The sequence below is a fragment of the Equus asinus genome, chromosome 8 (assembly GCF_041296235.1).
Source record: "Equus asinus isolate D_3611 breed Donkey chromosome 8, EquAss-T2T_v2, whole genome shotgun sequence".
Classification (NCBI taxonomy): domain Eukaryota; kingdom Metazoa; phylum Chordata; class Mammalia; order Perissodactyla; family Equidae; genus Equus; species Equus asinus.
In genome coordinates this window covers 30,660,160-30,683,323 of record NC_091797.1, presented here as the reverse complement: position 1 = coordinate 30,683,323, position 23,164 = coordinate 30,660,160, and the positions used below count along the sequence as shown (strand labels likewise).

At 48.2% G+C, this 23,164-nt stretch overlaps 2 protein-coding genes across 4 annotated transcripts; one reads left to right on the top strand and one right to left on the bottom strand.

Moving 5' to 3' along the window:
* Positions 1-2,376: 2,376 nt before the first annotated feature.
* VPS52 (VPS52 subunit of GARP complex) lies at positions 2,377-17,409 on the bottom strand. Of its 3 annotated transcripts, XM_014846329.3 has the most exons (20): positions 17,271-17,409; positions 16,368-16,452; positions 16,168-16,220; positions 15,906-15,981; positions 15,666-15,733; positions 15,196-15,371; positions 14,666-14,816; positions 14,287-14,387; positions 14,046-14,178; positions 13,843-13,900; positions 13,346-13,479; positions 12,740-12,895; positions 12,133-12,251; positions 11,734-11,857; positions 11,349-11,444; positions 11,124-11,231; positions 10,849-10,914; positions 3,596-3,707; positions 3,271-3,389; positions 2,377-3,098 (listed from the first exon to the last, which is right to left on the bottom strand). In XM_014846329.3, exons 1-20 carry the CDS (start codon positions 17,358-17,360, stop codon positions 2,952-2,954), a joined length of 2,172 nt encoding a protein of 723 aa, XP_014701815.1. In that variant the 5' UTR covers positions 17,361-17,409; the 3' UTR covers positions 2,377-2,951. The 3 variants fall into 3 exon arrangements, with proteins under 3 accessions (XP_014701815.1, XP_044632320.1, XP_070371212.1); XM_044776385.2 differs by lacking the exon at positions 16,168-16,220 and having other exon boundaries at positions 2,379-3,098; XM_070515111.1 differs by lacking the exons at positions 16,168-16,220; positions 16,368-16,452; positions 17,271-17,409 and having other exon boundaries at positions 2,379-3,098; positions 15,666-15,738; positions 15,906-15,973.
* Positions 17,410-17,615: 206 nt separating this feature from the next.
* Positions 17,616-22,873, top strand: RPS18 (ribosomal protein S18). The gene is made up of 6 exons (XM_014846328.3): positions 17,616-17,806; positions 18,286-18,384; positions 21,901-21,987; positions 22,068-22,169; positions 22,530-22,621; positions 22,757-22,873. Exons 1-6 carry the CDS (start codon positions 17,804-17,806, stop codon positions 22,830-22,832), a joined length of 459 nt encoding a protein of 152 aa, XP_014701814.1. The 5' UTR covers positions 17,616-17,803; the 3' UTR covers positions 22,833-22,873.
* The last annotated feature ends 291 nt before the right edge of the window (positions 22,874-23,164 follow it).

Sequence of the window (23,164 nt, the reverse complement as noted above, 5' to 3'; positions counted from 1 at the left end):
AGTTGAGAAATAACTCAGGGCAAGCCAAAGGCACAGAGGTGGAGAAATAGAGGGAAATGATATTTCTTTAAAAGACAGCAACCCCTGAACAGGGTTGGGGCACTGTTACAACCCATAAGGACATCTCCAAGTCCTTTGTATATGACACTAGGTAAGGACGGGGACCCTCGTACCAGTACAGACACTGGTCTTAGAGATGAGCAAGGGGAAGGAGGATACTGACACAGTTCTATCCCAGGGAGTGATCCCAGATGCTTCTGCGAGGCCAGTGTGCTCATCATGAGCAAAAGGAAAGAAGTTTGAGAGGTGGTGATGTTCGCCAGAAGTTACGTTTCAGCCTGGGGATCACAAGGGCCCATCTAGGTCAAGGACTGAATGTCTTTAGACTGAAGGGAAGGTCCCTCACTTGCTTCAGCGTGAAGCAGGCCTGGGAGAGGCCTCGCCGGCCTTCTTGAGCCCACAAGGCGGCAGAGCCTAACGGTTGGAGCGCACCGAGAACTCCATGTCCTGGTCGATGCTGCCCCCTGGAGGCCGCTGTGGGTATCGCGGCTCCCTTTCACGCTGTTCTGCCTCCTTTTTGTCCCATCCTGAGAGACTGTTTGGTACGAGGGTTCCTAAGGATACCGGCGAGTTCAGTGTCCCCGAAAACTGTGTGCACCTATATAACTTGGATGCCTCGGGGTTCCAGAATTACGAGCCTCCTCATATTCCAGCAATGCCCCTCAGTGAAGCCTGCAAGAGCCTGCGCTCGTTGGTCAAGTCTGAATATTTGGGTTCGGGGATGGATAGGAGAATGGAAGGTCAGAACAGCGAAAACCAAGGTGGCTGCCTGCACAGCCCTTCTCCCATCCGAGCATTAGTGGACTTTCGATGAAGTCTCCTGTCTCGGAGGCAGTCTCCCTCCGAGGTATCAAGAGACCCTTTCTCCGGGAACCTGCTTTTTGTCAAAGCAGCCTGAGCCTCCCCTGTCCCAAGTCCCAAACCCTGGGCCCTTCTCCTGTCCTTCTCGCGCTGAGGCTGGAATCAGGTCAAATATGCGAACATCTGGATCCAAGACTGAAACCCGGGGCGGGGGGTAGGTGGGTGAGGACCGAGAAGCAGTAAAGGAAGGTGGTGGGACAGGGGATTCCCGGGGCCGGCGCCCGGGGTGAGCTCGCTGGCCCTCGGAGCCCAGCGCACCACCGCCGAGCAGCCCTCAGGGAAAGTCTGGGGCGGAGAGTCAGAGCGGGTAAACCTGCAAGGACGCCGAGAGGAGGGGGAAAGTGGTGGTGGTGCAGAGTGAGGTCAGTTAAGGACACTGTCCTGGTTCCGCCCCCGAGATGTCAGGACCAATCAGGAGCCGCTCCCAGTCCCCAACTTCTCCGCGCCCTCCCCTGTCCTTTAGCCTCCGGCGCCAAGACGCCCGAAGCTGCAGCGCCGAAGTTCTGAGATGTGGTTCCCAAAGCCAATCAGAGCGCTGCTCTCGGAGAGGGGGCGGAACCCGAAAAAGGCGGGAGCGAGAGAAGGCGGCTCCAGCCAGCCCTGCCACGCCCAACCCGCGGCAGCCAATTGGGAGAGCCCGCCGGCCGGCCGCTCCAGCTGCGCCCCGGGACGCGAGTCTAGCCGTCCACGCGGCGCGCCTGCGCCCCCGCTGACCCGCCCCTCCCTGGCTCGGGGGCGGGGCCCGAACTCAGAGGACCTGAGCCGCGAGCAGAAACCGCTTGCTTTCCACCTTTGCTTCCTTTCCACCTCTGCCGGGACCGGGAGGGAATGGTTAGCCGCAGGGCTGGAGGAAACATCTCCAGATTACCATTTTCCCCTGACTGCCCGCGCCTTCCCCCTTAGGACTTAAAGGCGCCCGCGTGGCTCTCCAGTCTAGAGTCTGAGTTCAAACGAGGTGTACAGGCGGGGGCAGCAGGAAGGCTCCACGTCAAACCCAGAAATGGATGAGCTGGACAACTGCGAGCCTGGCCTGCTGCTGCCCCCACGGTGCGAGTGCTACCGCCACAACCAGAGAAGCCACAACCACGGGGGGGCAATCCGGAGGCAGCTTGAGGGGGCGGAATGCAAGCAGAGCACGAGTCCAGGAACCGAGGTAGCCCTTGGGACAGTGCCGGAGCCACACAGCCATGCTTCCAGCCCTCGATGCATCTGCCATTTTAACCAGGGGCCACCTTCCTCCACCGGGTTGGTCACTTATGAAGTAGTCCCCTCCCTGAAACCAATGCAGCCACTTCATTGTCCTGAAGAGGCTAGAGGTTACTATCCGCACCCCTTCTTACTGGACACCCACCAGCAGGGATGTAAGCCCAGGAGGCAGTCACGGAAGGTGACCCTGGAGCTGAGCCGGGCTCCTTGAAGGCCCCAGAGGAAGGAGAAAGGAAATGAGAGAAGCGTGTTATGTCATATTAAATATTTATTGTTTTCTGCAGACTGACCTTGGAGTAACTCTCAAGCCAGGAGGGGACTGGTTAGTGTTCAAGTTGCTGAGATCTTAGGTCAAAAAGCTACAGAAATCACTTTGACTGAAAAAAAAAAAAATGACTTAGAGGCATTCTCCCCTTGCCACCAATTCCAAGAAATGAGGCTTCACACCTCAGAACACGGTGACAAGAGTTGAGTGAACCAGAGACTGAGGCAGTGAAGGTTTTACTGGGGGAAGAGCAGAGCCTTGGAGGTTGGGGCCGGGCGGGGGGAGAGGGGGGGCGCAAAATCGGGAAAATGAAAAAGGTCGTTTTGGAAGCCCAGGGGGAAGTGGTCCTGGGAAACCTAAAGACACTGGGAGATTCAGAAAGCCAAGTGGATCCAGCTTATCCTGATGAGGTAGGGTCCTGGGAATGAAGGCAGGGTGAGGCACGTCAAGGACCCGGGAGGCAAGGGGAGAACTGGAAGAAGGACCCCAGGTGAAGAAGGGTATGGGGTGGGGTACAGAAGTCCATGGAGAGGGCTGGTGGATCAGAGGGTCCAGCACATCAGAAGTTGGGCTTGTGCTTCTTGAGCTCCACCATAAGGTGGTGAATGTTGATGAGCTCAGCCCGGGCAGGGAGGGCTCGGAGCTGGGGTTGCGACAGCACCCGGTGGAAGCGATGATAGAGCTGGATCAGCTGGGTCAGCGCTCCCTGGTTGGAGAAAGTCATGGAGGGATCAGACTGTGGGGTGATGCTGCTGATGATTAGGAATCAGGTTAGGGCTCGACCAGAACTTTCAAGGGTCACTTGGATGATGCTGAGCTGGGGGTAAAAAATTAGTGATGGGGTGGGATGGGAGTGGGGGCTGGGAGTTGCAGGTCACCTGGATGATACTGGTTCCATTTCTGAAGTTGGTGAAACTCCGCATTACGTCCTGACTCAGAGACTCCACCGATGATTTCCAGGAACTACCAAAGCCACGGATCAGCTGAGTAACCCGGGCTGATGGCAGGAGGAAAGAGAGAGTGTCAGAGAGGGACTAGGCTGGGTGATCTTCATCCCCACTACGTCCTCCCCAAGGCACAGCCAGCCTCACCATCCAACTCTTCTTTCCTGCTCTGCCCCCTCCCCACGTAATCTGCATCCTCACATTTTTCTTTCCCACTCACCTTATCACTGAGCCCAGCATTACCACACCGCCCTCATACCTTCTTCCCCTCGAAGTCGCTCAGCCTGTCCACGCTCAATCAAAGACTCAGCCTCCTTCACAAATGCCACCAGACCCCCAAAAGGAGGAGACAGCAACTCTTCAATGAATTCCTGGAGAAACACACACACACATATACACAGGGTCGAGTGTCCTGGTGTCAGTAGATTTTCCCACTTCTGGCATTATGACTGACTAGATCCTGAGAATACTCCCAAAGCAAAACAGCTAAACTCTGAAAACGTCATATATTTCAAGACACTGCTGGTCTCATAAGAGGTAGGGGAAATCTCCAAGGATCCCCCTCCTCAAAAAAACAAAACTAAAAGCAAAAGAAAACCCAACTAAACTTGAGCTGGGAACACAGCAACAAGAAATTGGGGTCAGGACTGGAACCAGACGGGTGAGCAGCTGGGAGAGGCAGGGCTACCAGAAGGCAAACGGCCATGACAACTCTGCTAGCTGGAAACTGAGCCCAATGCCAGCCTTGAGTGGGGAAGCTGAGCCTGGTCTCTGGTGAGAGTCTCAAAGAGGTGCCGATGTAGACCCAGGTGGATAGCATCTTTCAGCTACTGCAAAAGCCGAGACAAATCCTCTCTGAAGGAAAATATCTCAACGCCAATTTAGGCCCATATGACTCCCCCTGATTAAGATCAAACAATGAACTCAAAGATACCAGACACAAAAGAAAGTGAGCTACCACAAAAGTCAGTATAGACAATAAGCAATGGCCAGAGACCTCCAAAGACTGCCAACATTAGAACTGTCAGATCCATAGCAGGTGTACATTCCGTATGAAATGTTTAAAGAAGTTAAAGATACAGACACGAAGATGACTAATTAACAAGATTCAGAATGGACAGACTTGAAACAAAATGGAATTTTTTAGAAAGGATTTAAAAACAATAAATTTTTTAAATTTAAAAAAGTTAGGCTAAATAGCAAATCAGAAATACTTCAAGAATGATACAGTGAATTGGAATTTATAATTGAAGAAATGACTCAGAATGCAGCACAGACAGATAAGGAGATGGAAAATTTTGAGATGTTGAGAGGTACAGAAATCTAATTAACGGATCTAGGCAGTGACCATTGACGGCTACTGAGAAAGAGAGAGCCCAGAAGACAGTATGTGGCCCCGATGGAAGTACACACCACCACCTCTCAAATATCCTTGTAAAAAAAGTCAAATTGGAATCTGATCAAGCCTTTCCATCTAACTAAACATTTATGGGAAAAGAGGAAGAGTGTAGCCACACCATGGAAGGCAGTAAGTAAAATCCAGACTCTGGGAAGAAGAAAAATGATCCCAAATAATTAATTGAGTTTTAAAAAGGAATGGTGAACAAACAAACTGGGAAGCATGGAAACCCAAATAAATAGTATCACTATAAAATAGCAACAATTATGGGGCCGGCCCAGTGGCACAGAAGTTAAGTGTGCATATTCCACTTTGGCAGCCCAGGGTTCGCTGGTTCGGAGCCTGGGTGCAGACGTGGCACTGTTTGGCAAGTCATGCTGTGGTAGGCATCTCACACATAAAGTGGAGGAAGATGGGCATGGATGTTAGCTCAGGACCAGCCTTCCTTTAAAAAAAAAAAAAAAGCAACAATTAAAAGTACAACAGAAATAAAATATTGGTCAATAATTAGCATGGAAGGCAGAAGGAGGAGGGGCAATTGGAACATTAAAACATTTAAAATGCTTTAAAGTCCACATACTGTTTGAGAGAGTGGTTAAGTTTAGATGTTAAGTAAATATGCAAGGTAAAATTTAAAGGACAAATTCTAAAAGAATGGAGTACAAAATCCAAACAATTAGAGAGAGGGAAAATAATGTAGTAAAAAAAGCAAACAGAGGCAAAAAGCACAAAAGACACCAAACAAACTAGAGATGGTAGAAAAAAGTCCAAATCTCACACTAATCATAATCAACATAAATGCATTGAAGCCATAAGTTAAAAGGCAGAGATAATTCAATTGGATTTTTAAAAATTCCAGCTATATGCTATTTACAAAAGACTTAAAACGTGAAAACACAAAAAGGCTGAAAGTAAAATAATGGAAATAAATTAGCAGGCAAATATTAACCAAAGTAAAGCTGGCAGAGCTATGTTAATCTCAGAGATAACAGGCTCTAAGATAAAATTATTAGCGCTAAAGTGGGACATTATATAGTGACAAATACTTCAAGTCACCAGTAAGATCTAACAATTCTAAACTTTTAAGAATTAAGATAAAATAAGCTGAAACTATATAAAGCAAAATTTGGTGGAACTGCAGGAAAAAGTGACAAATCTTCAAAGTATCTCTCAACCATTGACAAGTAGACAAAAAATGATCAGTAAAGATATAGATGATGTGACCAACACAATTAAAAAGCTCGATCTCCACACCTGACAATTAAAGAACACACATGGAACATTTACAAACATTCACATGATCACGTACTGGCCATAAGCAAATCTAAACAAATTTCAAAGAATCAGTACTCAACTTGAAGTCAGCAATTCCAAAAGTCCCATGCACCCCAATGTTCATTGCAGCATTATTTACAATAGCCAAGACGTGGAAGCAACCTAAGTGCCATCAACAGATGATTGGATAAAGAAGATGTGGTATACATATACAATGGAATACTACTCAGCCATAAAAAAGAACAAAATCGTCCCATTTGCAACAACATGGATGGACCTTGAGGGAATTATGTTACGTGAAATAAGCCAGATAGAGAAGGACAATCTCTGTATGACTCCACTCATATGAGGAATTTAAACATGTGGACAAAGTGAACAGATTAGTGGCTACCAGGGGAAAGGTGGGGGGGGGGCACTAAGGGTGAAGGGGTGCACCTGCAACACGACTGACAGACAATAATGTACAACTGAAATTTCACAAGATTGTAACCTATCAACTCAATAAAAAATAAAAAGAATCAGTACTCAAAAAAACACATTCTCCATCTACAATACAATTAAGTTAGACATTAATGACAAAAAGATAAGTGAGAAAACTACTTTGGGAAATTTTAAAACACTCCTCCAAAAATGTCAAGGATCAAAGAAGAAATAATCAAACCATAAAAATTCTTAGAATGATAATAAAAATGCTACATATTCAAACGTACAGAATTCAATAAAAGCAGTACTTAGAGGTAATTTCACAGTTTTAAATCTTTCCAGATACTTTCCTGGCAAGTTCTATGAAACTTTCAAAGAAGAGATCGTTTCAATCTTAAACTCTTTCAGAATAAAAAGAAAGAGGGAATACTTCCTTCCCACGTCCTTCTACGAAGCCAGTATCACTTTGGTACCAAGACCACTCAAGGACAGTACAATAAAAGAAAATCACAGGCCAATCTCACCTGTGCAGAGAAGCAAAAATTCTAAGTGAATCAGACCAAACCCAGAATGGTCTAATATTCTAAAATCTACAAATGTCATACACCACATAATAGATTAAAAAAATAAACTATGTGATTACCTCAACAGTTGCATAAAAAGCACACATTCTTCATTAAAAATTCAATACCCATTCATGTATTTAAAAAATAATAACTCTTGGGGCCACCTCCGCGGCCTAGTGGTTAAGTTCACGTGCTCCACTTGGGCGGCCCAGGGTTTCACTGGTTTGGATCCTGGGCACGGACCTAGCACCGCTCATCAAGCCACGCTGAGGCGGCATCCCACATAGCACAACCAAAAGGACCCACAACTAGAATATACAACTATGTACTAGGGGGGCTTTGGGGAGAAGAAGAAGAAGAAAAAAAAGAAGAATGGCAAGAGAGGTTAGCTCAGGTGCCAATCTTTAAAAAAATAAAGAAAAAAAAATAATAATAACTCTTGGCATACTAGGGATTGAAAGGAATTTTCTTAACCTGATAAAGAGTACGTATAAAACACCTACAGCAACGTTACTCTTGACGGGGAAATGATGAAAGCCTTCCTTTTAAAATTAGGAAAAGACAGGGTTCTCACTATTACCACTTGTACAACTATTCAGCTTTGTACTGGGGGTCCTAGCCGTGCAGTAAGAGAATAAAGACATGAGCAATTAAAGACATAGAGATCAGAAAGGAAGAACTGAAACTGTCATAACTCATAGATGATGAATGCCTACGTGGAAACACACACAAATCTCCAGAAATATTATTAAAAATAACCATTTAGGAAGATGGCTGGCTATATGGTCAATATACAAAAATCAATAGCATTTCTATACACCAATTCAAACATCAAGAAAATATCTTTTTAAAAAGATAATATTTAAGTAACAACAGTTTATTTAAAGGACAAATTCTAAAAGAATAGAGTAGAAAATCCAAACAATTAGACAGAAAAAAATGTAGTCGTAATTCCTAATATTATTCCTAGTAATTATTTCTAAATAAATGCAGATTTATTCCTAGTAGAAATAACTACATAGTAACTCCTAGCACACTAGGGATTAAAAGCAATTTTCTTAACCTGATAAAGGGTATCTACAAAAAAACCTACAGCTACATTACTCTGAATGGGGAGACGGTGAAAGCATTCCTTTTAAAATCAAGAACAGGATAAGATTCTCACTATGACCCTTCTGTTCAACCATTCAAGATCGTCATAGAGGTCGAGCCAGAAGAGAAAGATCAAAGACATAAAAAATTAAAGGCAAAGGATTAGAAGGGATTTATTTATGGGGCCGCCCCGTGGCCGAGTGGTTAAGTTCGCACGATCCACTGTGGCGGCCCAGGGTTTCCCCGGTTTGAATCCTGGGCGCGGACATGGCACTGCTTGTCAAGCTCTGCTGAGGCAGCGTCCCACATGCCACAACTAGAAGGACCCACAACTAAAAATACACAACTATGTGCCGAGGGGCCTTGGGGAGAAAAAGGAAAAATAAAATCTTTTTAAAAAAAGAAAGGATTTATTTATTCCTAATAGGACTAAATCTACATATTACACCTACCTAGAAATAACTCTAACAATAGATTTGCAATGTCTTTGTGCTGAAAATTGTAAAAGGTTATCAAAAGACATTAAAGAATATCTTAAAAAATGGAGAAGGAGCCCATGTTTATGGACAGGAAGTTTCAACATCATAAAGTGTCAATTCTTCCAAATTGATCAACGCAATTCCAATCAAAATCCTTAATATTTTCTTTAAATGTTAAAACTTACAAGCTGATTGTAAAATGTATATGAAAAGTCAAAAGGCCATTAACACACAAGATACTAATGAAAAAACAAGGTAGGAGAATTTGCCTTATGTACTGATCAACAGAATAGAACAGAGGGCAAGACGCACATCTTTGTGGAGTTTTGCTATATGACAGAGACAGCACCGCTTTCAAGTGCTGTCAAGATCAAGTGCGAAAAGAAAGGGATTTTTCTGGGGGCCAGCTCCGTGGCTGAGTGGTTAAGTTCACATGCTCTGCTGTGGTGGCCCAGGGTTTTGCTGGTTCGAATCCTGGGCGCGGACATGGCACCACTCATCAAGCCATGCTGAGGCAGCATCCCACATGCCACAACTAGAAGGACCCACAACTAAGAATATACAACTATATACCGGGGGGGGGGGGGGGGGGGGGGAGGAGGGCTTTGGGGAGAAAAAGGAAAAAATAAAAAAAATCTTGAAAAAAAAGAAAAGAAAAGAAAGGGATTTTCTGTAAATAGTTCTGGGCCAATCATTATTCATATAAAAAAATAAAATTAGATTCCTTCCTCACATCATACACAAAAAATCAATTCGAGGTGAATTTAGAACTTAAAAGGAAAAAGCAAAATTCTACAATATTAAGAAAAAAATGTAGGGGCCAGCCCCGTAGCCGAAGTTCGAGCACTCCGCTTCTCAGCGGCCCAGGGTTTCGCCAGTTCAGATCCAGGGTGCAGACATGGCACTGCTCATCAGGCCACATTGAGGCGGTGTCCCACAGGCCACAACTAAAAGGACCTGCAACTAAGATATACAACTATGTACTGGGGGGATTTGGGGAGATGAAGCAGGAAGAAAAAAAAAGAAAGTTGGCAATAGTTGTTAGCTCAGGTGCCAATCTTTAAAAAAAAAAAAAAAAGAAAAAAATGTAGTATAATATTTTGCTGACCCTGGGGTAATAAAGAATTTCTTAAACAAGACACAAAAATAAAGACTAATAAATTTAACCATATCACAATTAGGAATTTCTGATTTCTGTTCATCAAAAGACAACATAAAAAAAGTAAGAAGATAAAACACATACTGAAAGATATCTATATAATCAACAAAAGACTAGTAAGTAGAACATAACATAAAGAGCTGTTATAAATCAAAAAGAAAAACACAACCCAATTTTTAAGAGGTCAAATGCTACGACATTTTATAGAAAAGAAAAATTTGTATGACTACATAACATTTGAAATGATGCCCAATCTCATTAGTAATCAGGAAAATGCAAATCAAGACCCCAATGAGATACCTACCAAAATGGCAAAGACAGTCTGATACTACCACATGTTGGAGAAAATATGGCTGGATGAGAATTCTTACATATTGCAGATATGGAATAAACTGATACAACCACTTAGGAAAACAATTTGCCACACTTGTCTCAAACAGTTGAATCCTGGCAAAACCTATATAAGCAGCAAGCCCACTCCTACTTCCAAGAGAAACTTTCAGTAAAACTTACCTACCTCCATGTGTGCTAAAAGATGTAAGTGTTCCTAAAACAATTCTCACAGTAACCAAAAACTAGAAACAATACAAGTGTCCACTTACAGGAGAATATATGTTATAGTCACACAATGTAACACTACAGAGCAGTGAAAATGAATGAGCTACAGCCATATGTCATAACATGATGATACTGGAAAACTTATGCATGAAAAAATCCTGTGATTCTGTCTTTATGAAACTCAAAAACAAAACTAACTAATTATTATTTTGGCATACCTATAGCTATATTTTTAAAAGCAAGAGCATGATAAACAGTCCATTTAGGTCAACAGATGCCTCGATGTGAGAGGCAGGGAGATGGGGTGAGAAAGAATTCATATTCTGATGTAGATTATTGCCAAGGCATGTGGTAGGATCGTGGCTTTCCATATCATTAAAAAAATACAAAGAAAAAAATATAGACCAATAGTGACAGCGCATTGTGAACCAAGAGTTCTAATAATTCCAACTCTGTGCACCTAAAGTCCATTAACCGCCTCTCCCTACACACACGCTCGCACACGCACTGAACTGAAAACAGCACACGAGACTGGCCCTTTCTTCTTCCCCACACCCCCACCTGTGTCCGAGCATTGAGCAGTTGCTGGAAACTCTCAACCTCTTTGCTGTCATCTGCAGCCCGCTCCTAAGGGAAGACAAAGGGACATCTCAAGTTCAGGGAAAAGCAGTCCTTCCCTCCACATGTCCGTACTGTGCCCGACGCTGTGCCCGACTCCACAAAGAAAACACTGAACGAGACCAACATGATCTCTGCCCTCATGGAGCTAACAGAGCAGCAGGGGAAGCTGAATCCTCTGGGTAGTACCGGAGACAGGGAGAAGGGGTGTCTGTTACCATCAGCACACCCAGCATCATGTCGTAGTTGTTGATCAGAAACACAAGCTGCTCCTTCCTTGAGGAGAACTCAGCTGCCACTCGGAGGACAAAATTCTCCACTTCCACCTGAAAAAGATGAAAGGAAATGGTGACATGAGAAGACAAGAGCATGTGGCCCGTCCTCACGCTGCGGCCCGCTGTGGCAGCCCTGCTGCTGGGCAGTCTCCCCTGCCCTACCCTCACCTGTAGCTGTCCCAGCAGCTGCATCGTCCGTTCGTTGGGAATTGTCTGATTGATGCTGACAAGAGCAGAGGAGAACTCCGCATACCGACGTGTGATCTGGGAGAAAGAAAGCAGGATGAAAAGTCACAGTAACTCCCTGGCCCAACCAACACAACCTCCCGACTCCCTTGGAGCTGGGCAACCAACCGCTGTGCCTCCCACCTCCGGTCCCTCCCAACAGCACCCAACCCACCCTGAGTTTGACCACGCTCCTAGACTGCCCCTCACACAGGGTGGTTACATATCCAGCCAGGCCCACAACACAACCATGAACCTGGCCAACCCCCACGGTGAAGCTCAGACCCTGCCTTCCAGGAACCCCGTTGTTACCCTTGCCCCCCCTCACATAGTGGGGCCGAGTATCCAGTCCCCCAAGGCGCTGAGGGTCAGTGCTTCGGACACTCTGGACGTTCATCTCCAGGATCAACTCAAATCGTGGCCACAGCAGGGCAAGCACCTGTTCCCAGTACCTGTGGGCTTAATCAGGATCAGAGATCAGCTGGCAAGAAATGTCAGGGTGGTGAGGGTGGTAGAGTGTGTGTGTGGAAAACTGATGTAGGGCTGATGGCTGGTGGAGGTAGGAGCAGGCGCGAGAGGTGCATCAGAAAGCAGTGGGACTGCCTCCAGGCAGATGAATGGGAATAAGGGTCAATGGTACCAGGTTGTGTGAACCCAAGGGTCAGGGCAAGGTTGTGTAAGACCAAGAGTTCAAGGAAGGGGGCATCAAGGACTAGAACTCAGTGACCTGTCCAGGGCGGGAACATCCCTCTTAGCTGCAATATTGCGGAATCGGAGGACAATGTGGATACAGAGAAAAACAGCAATGGCATCATAGCAGTCAGCGAGATAGGACTCCAGGTGTTTCTGTAATTTAAGAACAGGCAAAGGATTGAAAGAGAACGTTACTTTATCGTTCCCAGTGGCTATGGACAAAGGGGATGCTCCTTTGGGGATGTGGCACAGGGAGGGAGGGAGGAAGAGAGGGGGGGAGGAAATCTAAAAAGGAACTGTCCCCTCCTTCCCTGTCCACTGGCCACTCGGATCGTCCCGCTGCCTTGCTCACCAGGATCTACGATCGCAAGCCTATCATAGCAGAATTCAGGGCTGAGCACCAAGGTTTAGGGGCCCCTCAGTTTTCAAGCGCTATTGCCTGGGTGTGGATCAGCAGTGGGGGTAGTCTCGGGGATCCCAAGCTTTGAGAGTTTCATGGAGAGTCACACTGTGAGTACGAGGCTTACACACTTTAAATGAGAGGGTCCTGGTTTCAGTACCACCAGAGCTATGACCCCCTCATGGTACCCATGAGGACTGAGGACACAGAGGCCTAAGAGCGCAGGAGCTGCAGATCTTACCAGGGTCATGGTGAGCGTCCGGCCCATGACGGCATGGAAGAGGTCGTGTGCAGCCGGGCCAGACACAACAAAGAATTCACAGATGAAAAGATATTCACGGCAGGAATTGTCCAGGAGGGCATAGTGCTGGCTGCGGAAGAGGGCCTCGAATGGATACTAGAAGGGGAGGGGTAAAGAAGAGAGACAGAAGGGATGGACCCAACACTGCCTCCCTGTGGATATGGCTGGAAAATGAGCAAAGCTGGGTGAGGAGGGCCCAGCAGACTCTTCCCACCTAACCCAAGTGCAGGCTGTGAAAGAGCATCCGGAATGCATACTGAAGAGGTGGGGGGAAGGCGCACAAGAGAGGAGCCCACCCACACCTGCTGTTGCTGCTCCTGCATCCACCTCCACCCTGCCTCATGACATGTCACGCCCCTCAGCCAGTCTCTCCCCTCTGTACGCCCTTGAGTCAGTGGTCCCAAAGCTTTCACGTCACAGAACAGCAGGGTGACAGGAGAAGGCCAGCCAGGTCTACAGGGACTGATCCAGGGGCCTGCAGGGTGGGAAGCTTCCCAGGCCCATGCTCAGAGTCCCCTCATGACCGAAGCTTGCTCCTCCTCTTACCCTCTGGTCTCCCCGCTGGGCGGTGTGGGGCACCAGGATGGGGGCCTCCAGTTCAGTGGGGGAGATGACAGAGCCACGGGTCCCCAGGGTGAAGATGGTGTTCCTACTGCGAAGGGATGGCTTCGAGAAGAATCGTGATGGGTCAGAGTCAGGGAAACCAGTAAGATCACAACTGTGACCTAAGATCAAAGACTCAGTACCCCCAGGGACCCCAGGCAGCCAGACATAGCCTAGATGTCCCCTTTCCCAGTACTGGGGCCCCACTCCACCTGCCATTTGTGACTGGGCTTTGGGAAGCCTCCACACCCAATGATACGAGATGCAAAATTATGTGTCAAAACGACCTGTGCCTTCTTCTGGGGAGGGAGGCCATAGCCTTCATCATATTTTCAAAGCTCTTGGTCCCACAGAAAACGTAAGCAACAGTGCCCTGGAGGCTGAAGCCAGAAGCCCCGTCCCTCCAGGCCTAACATGAGGGTGTCTCGGCTCTAGGATATCTTTCTTCGCCGTGTCTTCCACACCCATTAGATCATCCTTCTCAGCGACTTCCTCATACTAGACACAACAGAAAAGAGAACTGGTAAGCATCTCTTCCCACGGCGCCACAAAAAAATTTCTTTTAACACTGCCCCTCCGGCCCAGCCGTGGTCCCTCTTCCCAGCCCAGGTGCCCACGAGCGCCTCTCCGTCCTTGGCCTCACCTGCACCTTCATGAGCCGCCCCAGGTAGGAGCGGTAGTAAGACACGTAGATCTTGCTCAGCGTCTCCACATATTCATCCCTCATCTCCTTGGCTGTGGCTCGTTCATTGCCCAGCAGGAACTGGTAGAAGAACCTGGAGGGGCCAGGGACCCATCAGTCTCCTCATCTGCCCAAGAACCAAGACAGCACACTGGCTGCCAGAAGCTCAGAGGCCACCCCGAGCCCTTCTTCAAGAGGTGACCTGTACTTCAGCAGGGCCGTCTGGGGGATCTGATAGTTGGTCATGGGTTTTCTGAAGGAATAAATCTTCTGAAGGATGAACTCCCGGATCTTCGTCACTGCCTAGACGTGGGGGACCAAACACAGGGCATGAGGCTGCAACTGTCTTACTGTTTGGGAGGCACTGTGGGGAGTGACAAATGTTAAATACGGGAGGAGGAAGGGCGGAGAATCCCTCTTCACTATCTTAAGATTTTTCAGGGGAACCCAGAGATGGGAGGTGCAGGCAGGGTGAAGTCCTTAGGGACAGGCTACCATGAGCTCTGCCAGGGAAATCCAGGGTGAGGGTCTCAGGTAGGCTGGTTCTAGTAGATTCCAGAGTATCCACCTCCACCCCCTACCTTGACCCGGAGCCGGTCGAGCACGCCTCTGACATCTGCGCAGGCAGCGGTGCCTCTGGCCTCCTGCTCTCGGACTGCGGCTGCCTTGGCGTCCAGCTCCTGCAGCTGCTCCAGGAACCTGGGCTCTGTCACTGGCGCCTCCAGAATTGCCCTGAATAGCAGGCAGAGGTGGGTGGGCTGGGTTAGGAGGGAGACCCAAACATCTCTAGACTCCAAACCATACCCCCTACATTCAGCCTCTGCTCCTCTCCCTTCTCACACTGTATCATAGTCAGGACATAGGTACAAAGTTTTCTGTTCCTGGACCCCCTCCATAAGCCTTGGACCCCCTCACTACATGCCTGACCCTGGAGGATTCCTAATCTTTGACACCTTAAAGCATGCATCAAGGTTAGAAAGAGTTGTCAACCCACTCATCAGTTTCTGGAAGGCACTTGATGACCTGGAGCCAGGAGACCCATGTGGTGAGTAGGGTAAGCCAGCCCAGCTACCTGCCATAGACATTGTGGTCCTTCAAACTGCTGACTCACATGACCAGAGCAGAGGGCACCACGAGACCATCGACAAGCTCCCCAAGTTTCCCCCGAACTGCCTGGCGGTTTCGAAGCCGAATGTTCATGGCTCCTGACTGTTCCTGTAGTGTCCGGATCTCAGAGCTGATGGAGCTGAGGTCACTCTGAAAAGCTCCCAACATCTGCTCCATGCGCTGGGGGGAAGGGCAGAAGATGTTGCTGGAGCACCGCAAGTGGGCCACCTAAGTTTCCTCGTGAAGTCTCCAGTATCTATCAGTCCATGATGGTAGCGGGTGATGAGGGAAGAGGTACCCCAAAGGTCACCAGCAAATAACACTAGTTACGGCAGTAACAACAAAAAAGGCGATTGAGGTCATCCTGAAAGTGACTGTAACTGTCCCCACCTGAGGCTGATGACCTAAAAAATGGCACCCGAGACCACGATCCGGTTCAGAGGGACTAGGGGGTCACAGGTCACGGTTACTAACCTCAAGGACAGCATCACAGGCTGTGATCTGGTTGTGCAGCGATGCTATGTTCTCACTCTCTTGGATATCTGACCCACAAAAAGTCAAGGGGCCTCACCGTGAAGATGGAGCTCCCCAGACCTGCAGGACCTCTCCAAGTTCTCCCTGAGGTGACAGCAACCTCAGAGAAAAGACATCAGCACCATGTCCCCCAAAATCCCCACTTTAATAACACCCCCCTTTCCCTCTGCTGGAGGATACAATCTCGAATGGATTTCTGTTCAATCTGCTGTAACTCCAGCTCAACCTGCTTTGAATAGTGACGGAGATCCACACCCTGGGAGAACGTAAACACGACAAGTCAGGAGGAAGTCGTGGGGAAGGGACACTGGAACAGAATCAACGGAGGACTAGAGGATAAGATACCAAGGTGATAATATAAGAGGCAAGAGACTGTTTTGTTTTTCTTTTCTGTGAGGGGAGGGTAGGTGGAGGGGCAGATTAGTATAGTGGAAAGCCTCACCGTTTTAAGAGCCTCCTTTACTAACTCATCCTCCAGATTTGCCTGAATGTGAACTGGAAATAGAAGTTTATCATAAGGGTCCAGCTCCACAGCTCCCCCTCCCCACCCTGAACATCTGCACAGGAATCCCCGCCTTTTTACGTCCGGCCCCCACGCCTCTCAGATGACAGGCACTGCATCCACCCCGGGCCGTCACTTACCGTCCACTTCATCCAGGATGAATTCATCAGAGGTGATGTCCAACTCTCCAAGTTGCAATGGCTCCTGAAGACCAGGACCACTCCCCTGGAGGGGGACAGATTAATGGGAGAGGATACAGGGAGAGAGGGGGAGAACAAAACATAATGGGATAATCCCCAATCCTTCAAGGGTGGGGGGACTTTTACTGGGGAGCCATAGGTACCGAGCCAAAAAATTCCAAGTGTCTCCCATTGTACCCAATCTACTACTTGGGGTTGATGGGGAGGAAATATGACAAGGAGACAGGCAACCCACGAAGAGTGGAGGTGTCCGAATGAGGAAAATTAGGAGATGCAGAAGACAGAGCAGAGCCTGCAGTCGAATTTAGGATGCCCAGACTCCTGCTATCTTAGGTGTTCTATCACACTCTCTCTGGGGAGCCCCAGCCTCTCTAGAAATGTCAGCTAACACACAGTGTTTCCCTGCATGTCAAGTACCCTCTAACATTTACTCATTCATCTAATCCCAACCGACAACCTTCTTCACCTTATAAGTGTGGAAAGTGATGGCCCAGAGAGGCCGGTTAACAGGCCCAAGGACACACAGCGTGTAAGTGGCAGAACTGGAATTAGAACGCAGGCAACCTGGCTCCAGAGGGCACGTTCTAAACCTTTACACTACACTGCTTCTCTATTCTCCCCCAAAATCTGGGGGTTAATTGAATTGTGCCCTGGAACCTGAGTCTCAGCCATTCTGGTCCCCACTCAGGCTCAAGTCCGATGACAGGGAGAGGTATGGGGAGCCAAACCAGGTATCATCACTGGCAGCAACCGAGCTCCCAACAGTGTCCTGAACCCAGCCCAGGCCTTTCTGACGCGAGGACGACTGGACGAGACCCCAAAGGAGAAGGAGCCCGTTCTCACCAGTGGGCCCTCCTCCTCCTCCATATCCGAGGCCCCGGCCCGCAACACCAGCTCCCGGGCAGCCGCCGCCATCGTCGCAGCGGCGGCCATTCCGCGCAGCCTCACTTCCGGCAGCTGTCAGTCCGGCGAGTCGGTTCCCGGGAGAGGAACTACAAGTCCTAGAGCGTTTTGCACAGCGCGAAGTCGTTCCCAGATATTTGAGTTAAACGATTTGACTCCAGCTCTCCCGTTTCAGCTCTAACCACTTCATCCAAGTGCAAATGGGAATTGGACGTCTAAAGCACAATCTCTCCCCGGAACCTTCGCTGCTCTCACAGCCAAGATCTCTACGAACTGTAAAGAGGGATCGTACCGGAAGTTGTAACTCCCAATTCAGACTCTCAAAAGTAGAGTCGGCTCGCACACAAGCAGTTTCCGGAAGCGCTGCACCAGGATCGCCCCGCCTCTTCCGCATTGTAGCCATATAAGGCTTTTACGTCACTTCCGTTCTCTCTTCCACAGGAGGCCTACACGCCGCCGCTGGGTCAGCCGCCATGGTAAGACTGAGATCTGTACGGGGATCCGGCAACATCGGAACCGGGGCAGGGAAAGTCTGCTATCAGGTGGCCGAAAACGCCCTATTCTGGGGGCCTGCAACCTTCTGTGTGGAGCCTTGGGTCGCGTCCCTGAGGAGGGACGACTAAAGACATCCAGTTCTGGGGAGTGGGGCCAGAGGAAGAGTCCCTCCCCGGGCGCTCGGAAGCCGCGAAAAGCTTGGGCGTGCACGGGGACCTCCGGCCTCCGCCACTCAGAGTGTACGTTTGGGAACGGGCAGGAGACTTGCCCCCTCCCAGAGGTTACATTTTCCCTAGCCTGAACCCTTCGTGTCGCTGCTGTCTGCAGGACCGTAGTTTGCCGTGTTGTGAAAACCTGAAGGGGAGTCGTTGCCCCCAGTGTGACAACCTCAACGCTCCTGTTTGAGGTTACGGTTTGATGGTAGTTCACGGTATCTGATTTCTCCCCCGATCTCTGTCAGTCTCTAGTGATCCCTGAGAAGTTCCAGCACATCTTGCGAGTACTCAACACCAACATCGATGGGCGGCGGAAGATAGCCTTCGCCATCACTGCCATTAAGGTAAAGTATGGTAAGGAGCAGGGACTGTAAGTGGAACTTGGGTTGTTAGGACCTAAGCCATAAGTGAGGCAAGGTAGAGGAAACGTAGTCCCAACCGGGCGAAGAAACACCAAGAATGGTTGAGGCAGCGACTAAACCTCTTAAACGCTTAGCACGTTTACCCCAAAGCTGAGTAGTGAAAGCCAGGGAATCGTCTCAGGTCAAGCCAAAATATTTCACCTAGGGGGTGGGGAGTGGGTTTGGTTGTCCGCCTGAATTTGCTGCAGTTTTCCTGGACCGTCAGCTGTCAAGTCAGTTTGTTAGATCCATTGTAGGTTTGGGTTCTGCCCCACCCCCATCACATCAGCAACCCTTCTTGTGAAATTTATGTAATTGTTCGTCTTGAGGGGTGAGCAGAAATGCCAGCAGATTCCAAGCGTGGGGGAACCTGTAACTGGGAGGTGGGAGGGTGTCACTACATCAGGAGCAGGATGTTTACTCAGATGCCAGAGGTGAAGGTCTCTGCCCCCTCCAGTGGCAGAGCGACTAGGACTTGTGTGAATTAACTTGGTGAATACAAGCTTGGATATCCCCCTTCACCAACCTGATGAACACCTGGTCTTCCAGATGGAGACGTTATTCCACCCCTCCCCCTCAGTCAATGCGTGTGATTAGTTGTGGAAATGGCTGAATGTCTTCCTTCCCTGCTCGTGTGTGTGCACTCTGCCTGTGTGGTTCACAATCCCCAACTTCCGGTGTGTGACAGGTGCCCATTCAGTGTTAGGGAATGGGTGTTACTAGGGATACTGTCGCCTGGTTTCAAGGAATTTAAAGGAAACTGATACATATTTTATAGATAGTTTAGACCTAAATCCTACCTTTGACTTAGAAGATTGATCAGATCCCTTTGATTTTTCAATCTATACGGCAGGAAGCACAGCTTTCCTTTGTTCTTAAATGGTGTATAAGATTGCTTTTGCAGTTCTGAAAGTAGTGAGGCAGTGTAAAATACAGTGCCTTTTTCAGGGGTTGCTGTAAGACTTAAGTGAGGTAGTGAATATAAAAGACGAGCCTGGTTAATGGGATGCTTCTGTTAAGCCCTTCCTCTCTACCTCTTTGAAGTTAACTGGTTTTGTATTTGTTACTTTAGTTAAATATGTCATAAGCTTTGTAGTCAACTTAAAACAATTTACTCAGAGCAGCTTCTGGTACTTCGTGAGCATGAGTGTTGTGATAAGAAGACTCCTGCGATCCTGGTGCCCTGCTTATCACAGGGAAAGTTTATTCCTAGAGATAGATACCTGAGTGCTGAGGTTTTTGCTGATTGCATGGAGAGCCAGCAATTGCAGCAGCTCTTCCTCTGGTGAGAGAACTAAAGTGTGGAGGTGGTCTTTTGTTAAGGATACGGGATGGGAGGTGATACTTGGAAATTGGAAGAAAGTTGGGGGAGGGGGTTCCTCAAAAGATGCAGTTAAAAAGTTAGGTTAATTGGCCAGAGAAGGGTGAAGAATGGAATGGAAGTAGACACAAGCAGAAGAGGGCATTCTTTAGAGGTAATACAGATCCTGCAAGGTTATTCTTTTTGCCATGATCTCTTCCTCGTCGTTTTGTTTCCACTTGTAAACTTGGTGTGAGTATTCTTTGAGGCTGGCTGGTGTTCTGCCCTTGATGAAAACCAGGGTGGTCCCTGCCGTCTGGATTATTTGGAAACATGGGAGGAGGGGGTTGGAGTTGGTCACAATGACTAGAAGGTACCTCCTGGCCTTGTTTATAAGGGACTCTTGTCCTGCCAAAATGCCAGTGCCACCATGAGTAACATTGCTCTAAATACTCTTAGAGAGTAATATTAAGTTGGTATCAACTCATCTATTATACGGTCCAGACCCTTGGACTATGAAGATGAGAAAGTAATGGCTCCCTGTAGTGCACTCTTATGGATGGGGCAGAGAAAAGTGGGTCAGGGGATCTAACTTACGAAGTTGTCTAGCCGATATCTAGAGTCAGTTGCTAAACAAAGTATATATCTCCAAATAGTGTTTCATCTATAAATAGTTAAATTTGAGAGAGACCTTACTGTCTTCTGAGTCAACCGATAATTTGATTTCCTAGGTCCCGTTCTTATTTCTAGGAAATACCATCTGTTATAGTTTCCTGGGGCTGTTATAACAAGTTACCTTATTCTTATTGGCTTAAAACAGCAGAAGCTAGTTCTTAGTTCTGGAGGTCAAACATCCAAAGTTGAGGTGTCAGCAGGGCCGTGCTCCTGTGAAGGCTCTGGGAATCCTGTCTTGCGTCTTCTCTTCTGGTAGTTGCCAGCAGTCCTTGGCGTTCCTTGTCTTAGAGCCGCATTCCTCCAATCTCTCGCCTCTGTTATCACATGACTTCGTTCCCTTTGTGTCTTGTGTGTCCTCTCCTTTTATTGTAAGGATGCCAGTCACTGGATTTAGGGTACACTAATCCAGTGTGACCTCATTTTAACTAATTTTATTTGTAAAGACTATTTCCAGGTAAGGTCACATTCTGAGGTTCCAGATGGACATATATTGGGGGGTGGGGACACTATTAAACCCAGCACACCATCCTTCACTATCCAGATCTGTTTGGTTCATGAGTTCAGGTGGCAAGCAGTAGCAGTGCTGGTGTTGATATGATGCCACTAGTGAAAGCATTAGTTTCTTTTGAGTTTGATTTGGGCATTTAGCTCCCTAGGGCCTGGTCATCTCTGGGCACTAAGAAAATCAAGTTTGTGATCTTGGAAACTTTGATCATGGGGATGTGGTGGTCTGACCAAAGAATCATGACCCTCAGGGACCCTGAGCAACTGACAGTCCTACCGCTTGCTCAACCCTGTTGGCTCAGAAGACCCTACTCTTGCTGCTTTGATGTTGCATCAGCTTTGAGAGCCAGGCCCTTTGTCCTCCAGCAGGAAATTGGAAGGTGCCACTCTTGGGCGCTGCGACAGTATCTAACAGCCCGCGTTTATTGACAATTATGTATGCTAGGCAATGTGGAAAAGAAAAGATCCTGCTTTCAAGAAGTTATCTGCCACAAGTTCTCTGTTCATGGTCCAGCCCTACCCCTGAACAAAACTATTTTTCTTTTTCTTTTTTTTTTTGAGGAAGATTAGCCCCGAGCTAATTACTGCCGGTCCTCCTCTTTTTTTTTTTTTTGTTGAGGCAGCCTGGCCCTGAGCTAACATCGGTGCCCACCTTCTTCTACTTTATACGTGGGATGCTTTCCACAGCATGACTTGCCACACGGTGCCATGTCCGCACCCGGGATCTGAACCGGCGAACCCTAGGCCGCTGAGAAGCGAAACGTGCGAACTTAACCGCTGCGCTGAGGGGGCGGCTCCTATTTTTCTTTGTATTTAATGGTTAAGCTGCATATCTGGAAAAGGAGGTGGGGCAGGGGTGATCCAGAAAGTATGAAGCACAGGTTACTGTAGGCCCTATTTTTGTATGCTTTTGGAGTAGGGGCTGTGAATTTAGGAAATCAGAAAAATCTGACTCAAACCCAATTCCAAAACCTCCTCAGGGTGTGGGGCGAAGATATGCTCACGTGGTGTTGAGGAAAGCAGACATCGACCTCACCAAGAGGGCAGGAGAGCTCACTGAGGATGAGGTGAGCACAGGGAACGGGGCTTGGGTTGGGCCTGCCTCAGAAGGGGGGCATGTGGATCTGATCCTTGTCCTGCCTGCCAGGTGGAACGTGTGATCACCATTATGCAGAATCCACGCCAGTACAAGATCCCAGACTGGTTCTTGAACAGACAGAAGGACGTGAAGGATGGAAAATACAGCCAGGTATGGATTGAGATGGGAGAGATTAGAAAAATGGAAGGTGGAGTGTCCACCTGGAATTGGTCATAGGCGGTCGGGGTTAAAACCGACATCCCGGGGCTGGCCCCGTGGCCGAGTGGTTAAGTTCGCCCGCTCCACTGCAGGCGGCCCAGTGTTTCGTTGGTTCGAATCCTGGGCGCGGACATGGCACTGCTCATCAAGCCACGCTGAGGCAGCGTCCCACGTGCCACAACTAGAAGGACCCACAACGAAGAATATACAGCTATGTACCAGGGGGCTTTGGGGAGAAAAAAGGAAAAAAATAAAATCTTTAAAAAAAAAAAACAAGAAACCGACATCCCTCATTTTGTCTCCCAAATCCAGGTCTTGGCCAATGGTCTGGACAACAAGCTCCGTGAAGACCTGGAGCGACTGAAGAAGATACGGGCCCACAGAGGGCTGCGCCACTTCTGGGGGTGAGTGGGTGTGGGGGTCTCCTCTGCCTGCCTGCCTCTAGGACTCCCAGGGATTTCTCATGCTCTCTTTTCTCTCCCCAGATCTTTTCTTTGTATTATGTATGACTTGTGATCCTTTTCTTTTCTCACCTGCAGACTACGTGTCCGAGGTCAGCACACTAAGACCACAGGCCGCCGGGGCCGCACTGTGGGTGTGTCTAAGAAGAAATAAATCTGTAGGCTTTGTCTGTTAATAAATAGTTTATACAGCTATGGCTTCCTTCTTTGTGTTTCTCTCCATTCTTCTGGGGGCAGTGATAGGGAATGCTGTTACTCGGGCCCTGTTCGTTTTTCCCCTGTTAGCTGATGTCCCCACTCAACTGCCCAATCTGTTCTTGGTCTTGGTTAAAGCAATAGTGTTGCCACTCCCCACCCTGTCAAAAGCAGCCTTTCACCTACTGGTGCCCCACCCTCTAAGGTATGAGGGAGTTGCAACAGCCCGGAATGTTTCAGGACAACCAAATCCCCTGGGGTTGGTGCAGCAGGGTGGTGGTGTGTAGGTGG

Excerpts from the sequence above, each read along its gene's own strand:
- VPS52 (XM_014846329.3), bottom strand. The coding sequence starts at position 17,360 with ATGGCCGCCGCTGCGACGATGGCGGCGGCTGCCCGGGAGCTGGTGTTG. Across the intron at positions 13,901-14,045 it reads GGCGGCTCATGAAGGTGCAG|TATGAGGAAGTCGCTGAGAA; the intron begins GTGAGGCCAAGG and ends TGTTGTGTCTAG. Across the intron at positions 10,915-11,123 it reads TGATGCTGGGTGTGCTGATG|GAGCGGGCTGCAGATGACAG; the intron begins GTAACAGACACC and ends GTCTTCCCTTAG.
- RPS18 (XM_014846328.3), top strand. Across the intron at positions 22,170-22,529 it reads AGGATGGAAAATACAGCCAG|GTCTTGGCCAATGGTCTGGA; the intron begins GTATGGATTGAG and ends TCCCAAATCCAG. Across the intron at positions 22,622-22,756 it reads GGGCTGCGCCACTTCTGGGG|ACTACGTGTCCGAGGTCAGC; the intron begins GTGAGTGGGTGT and ends TCTCACCTGCAG.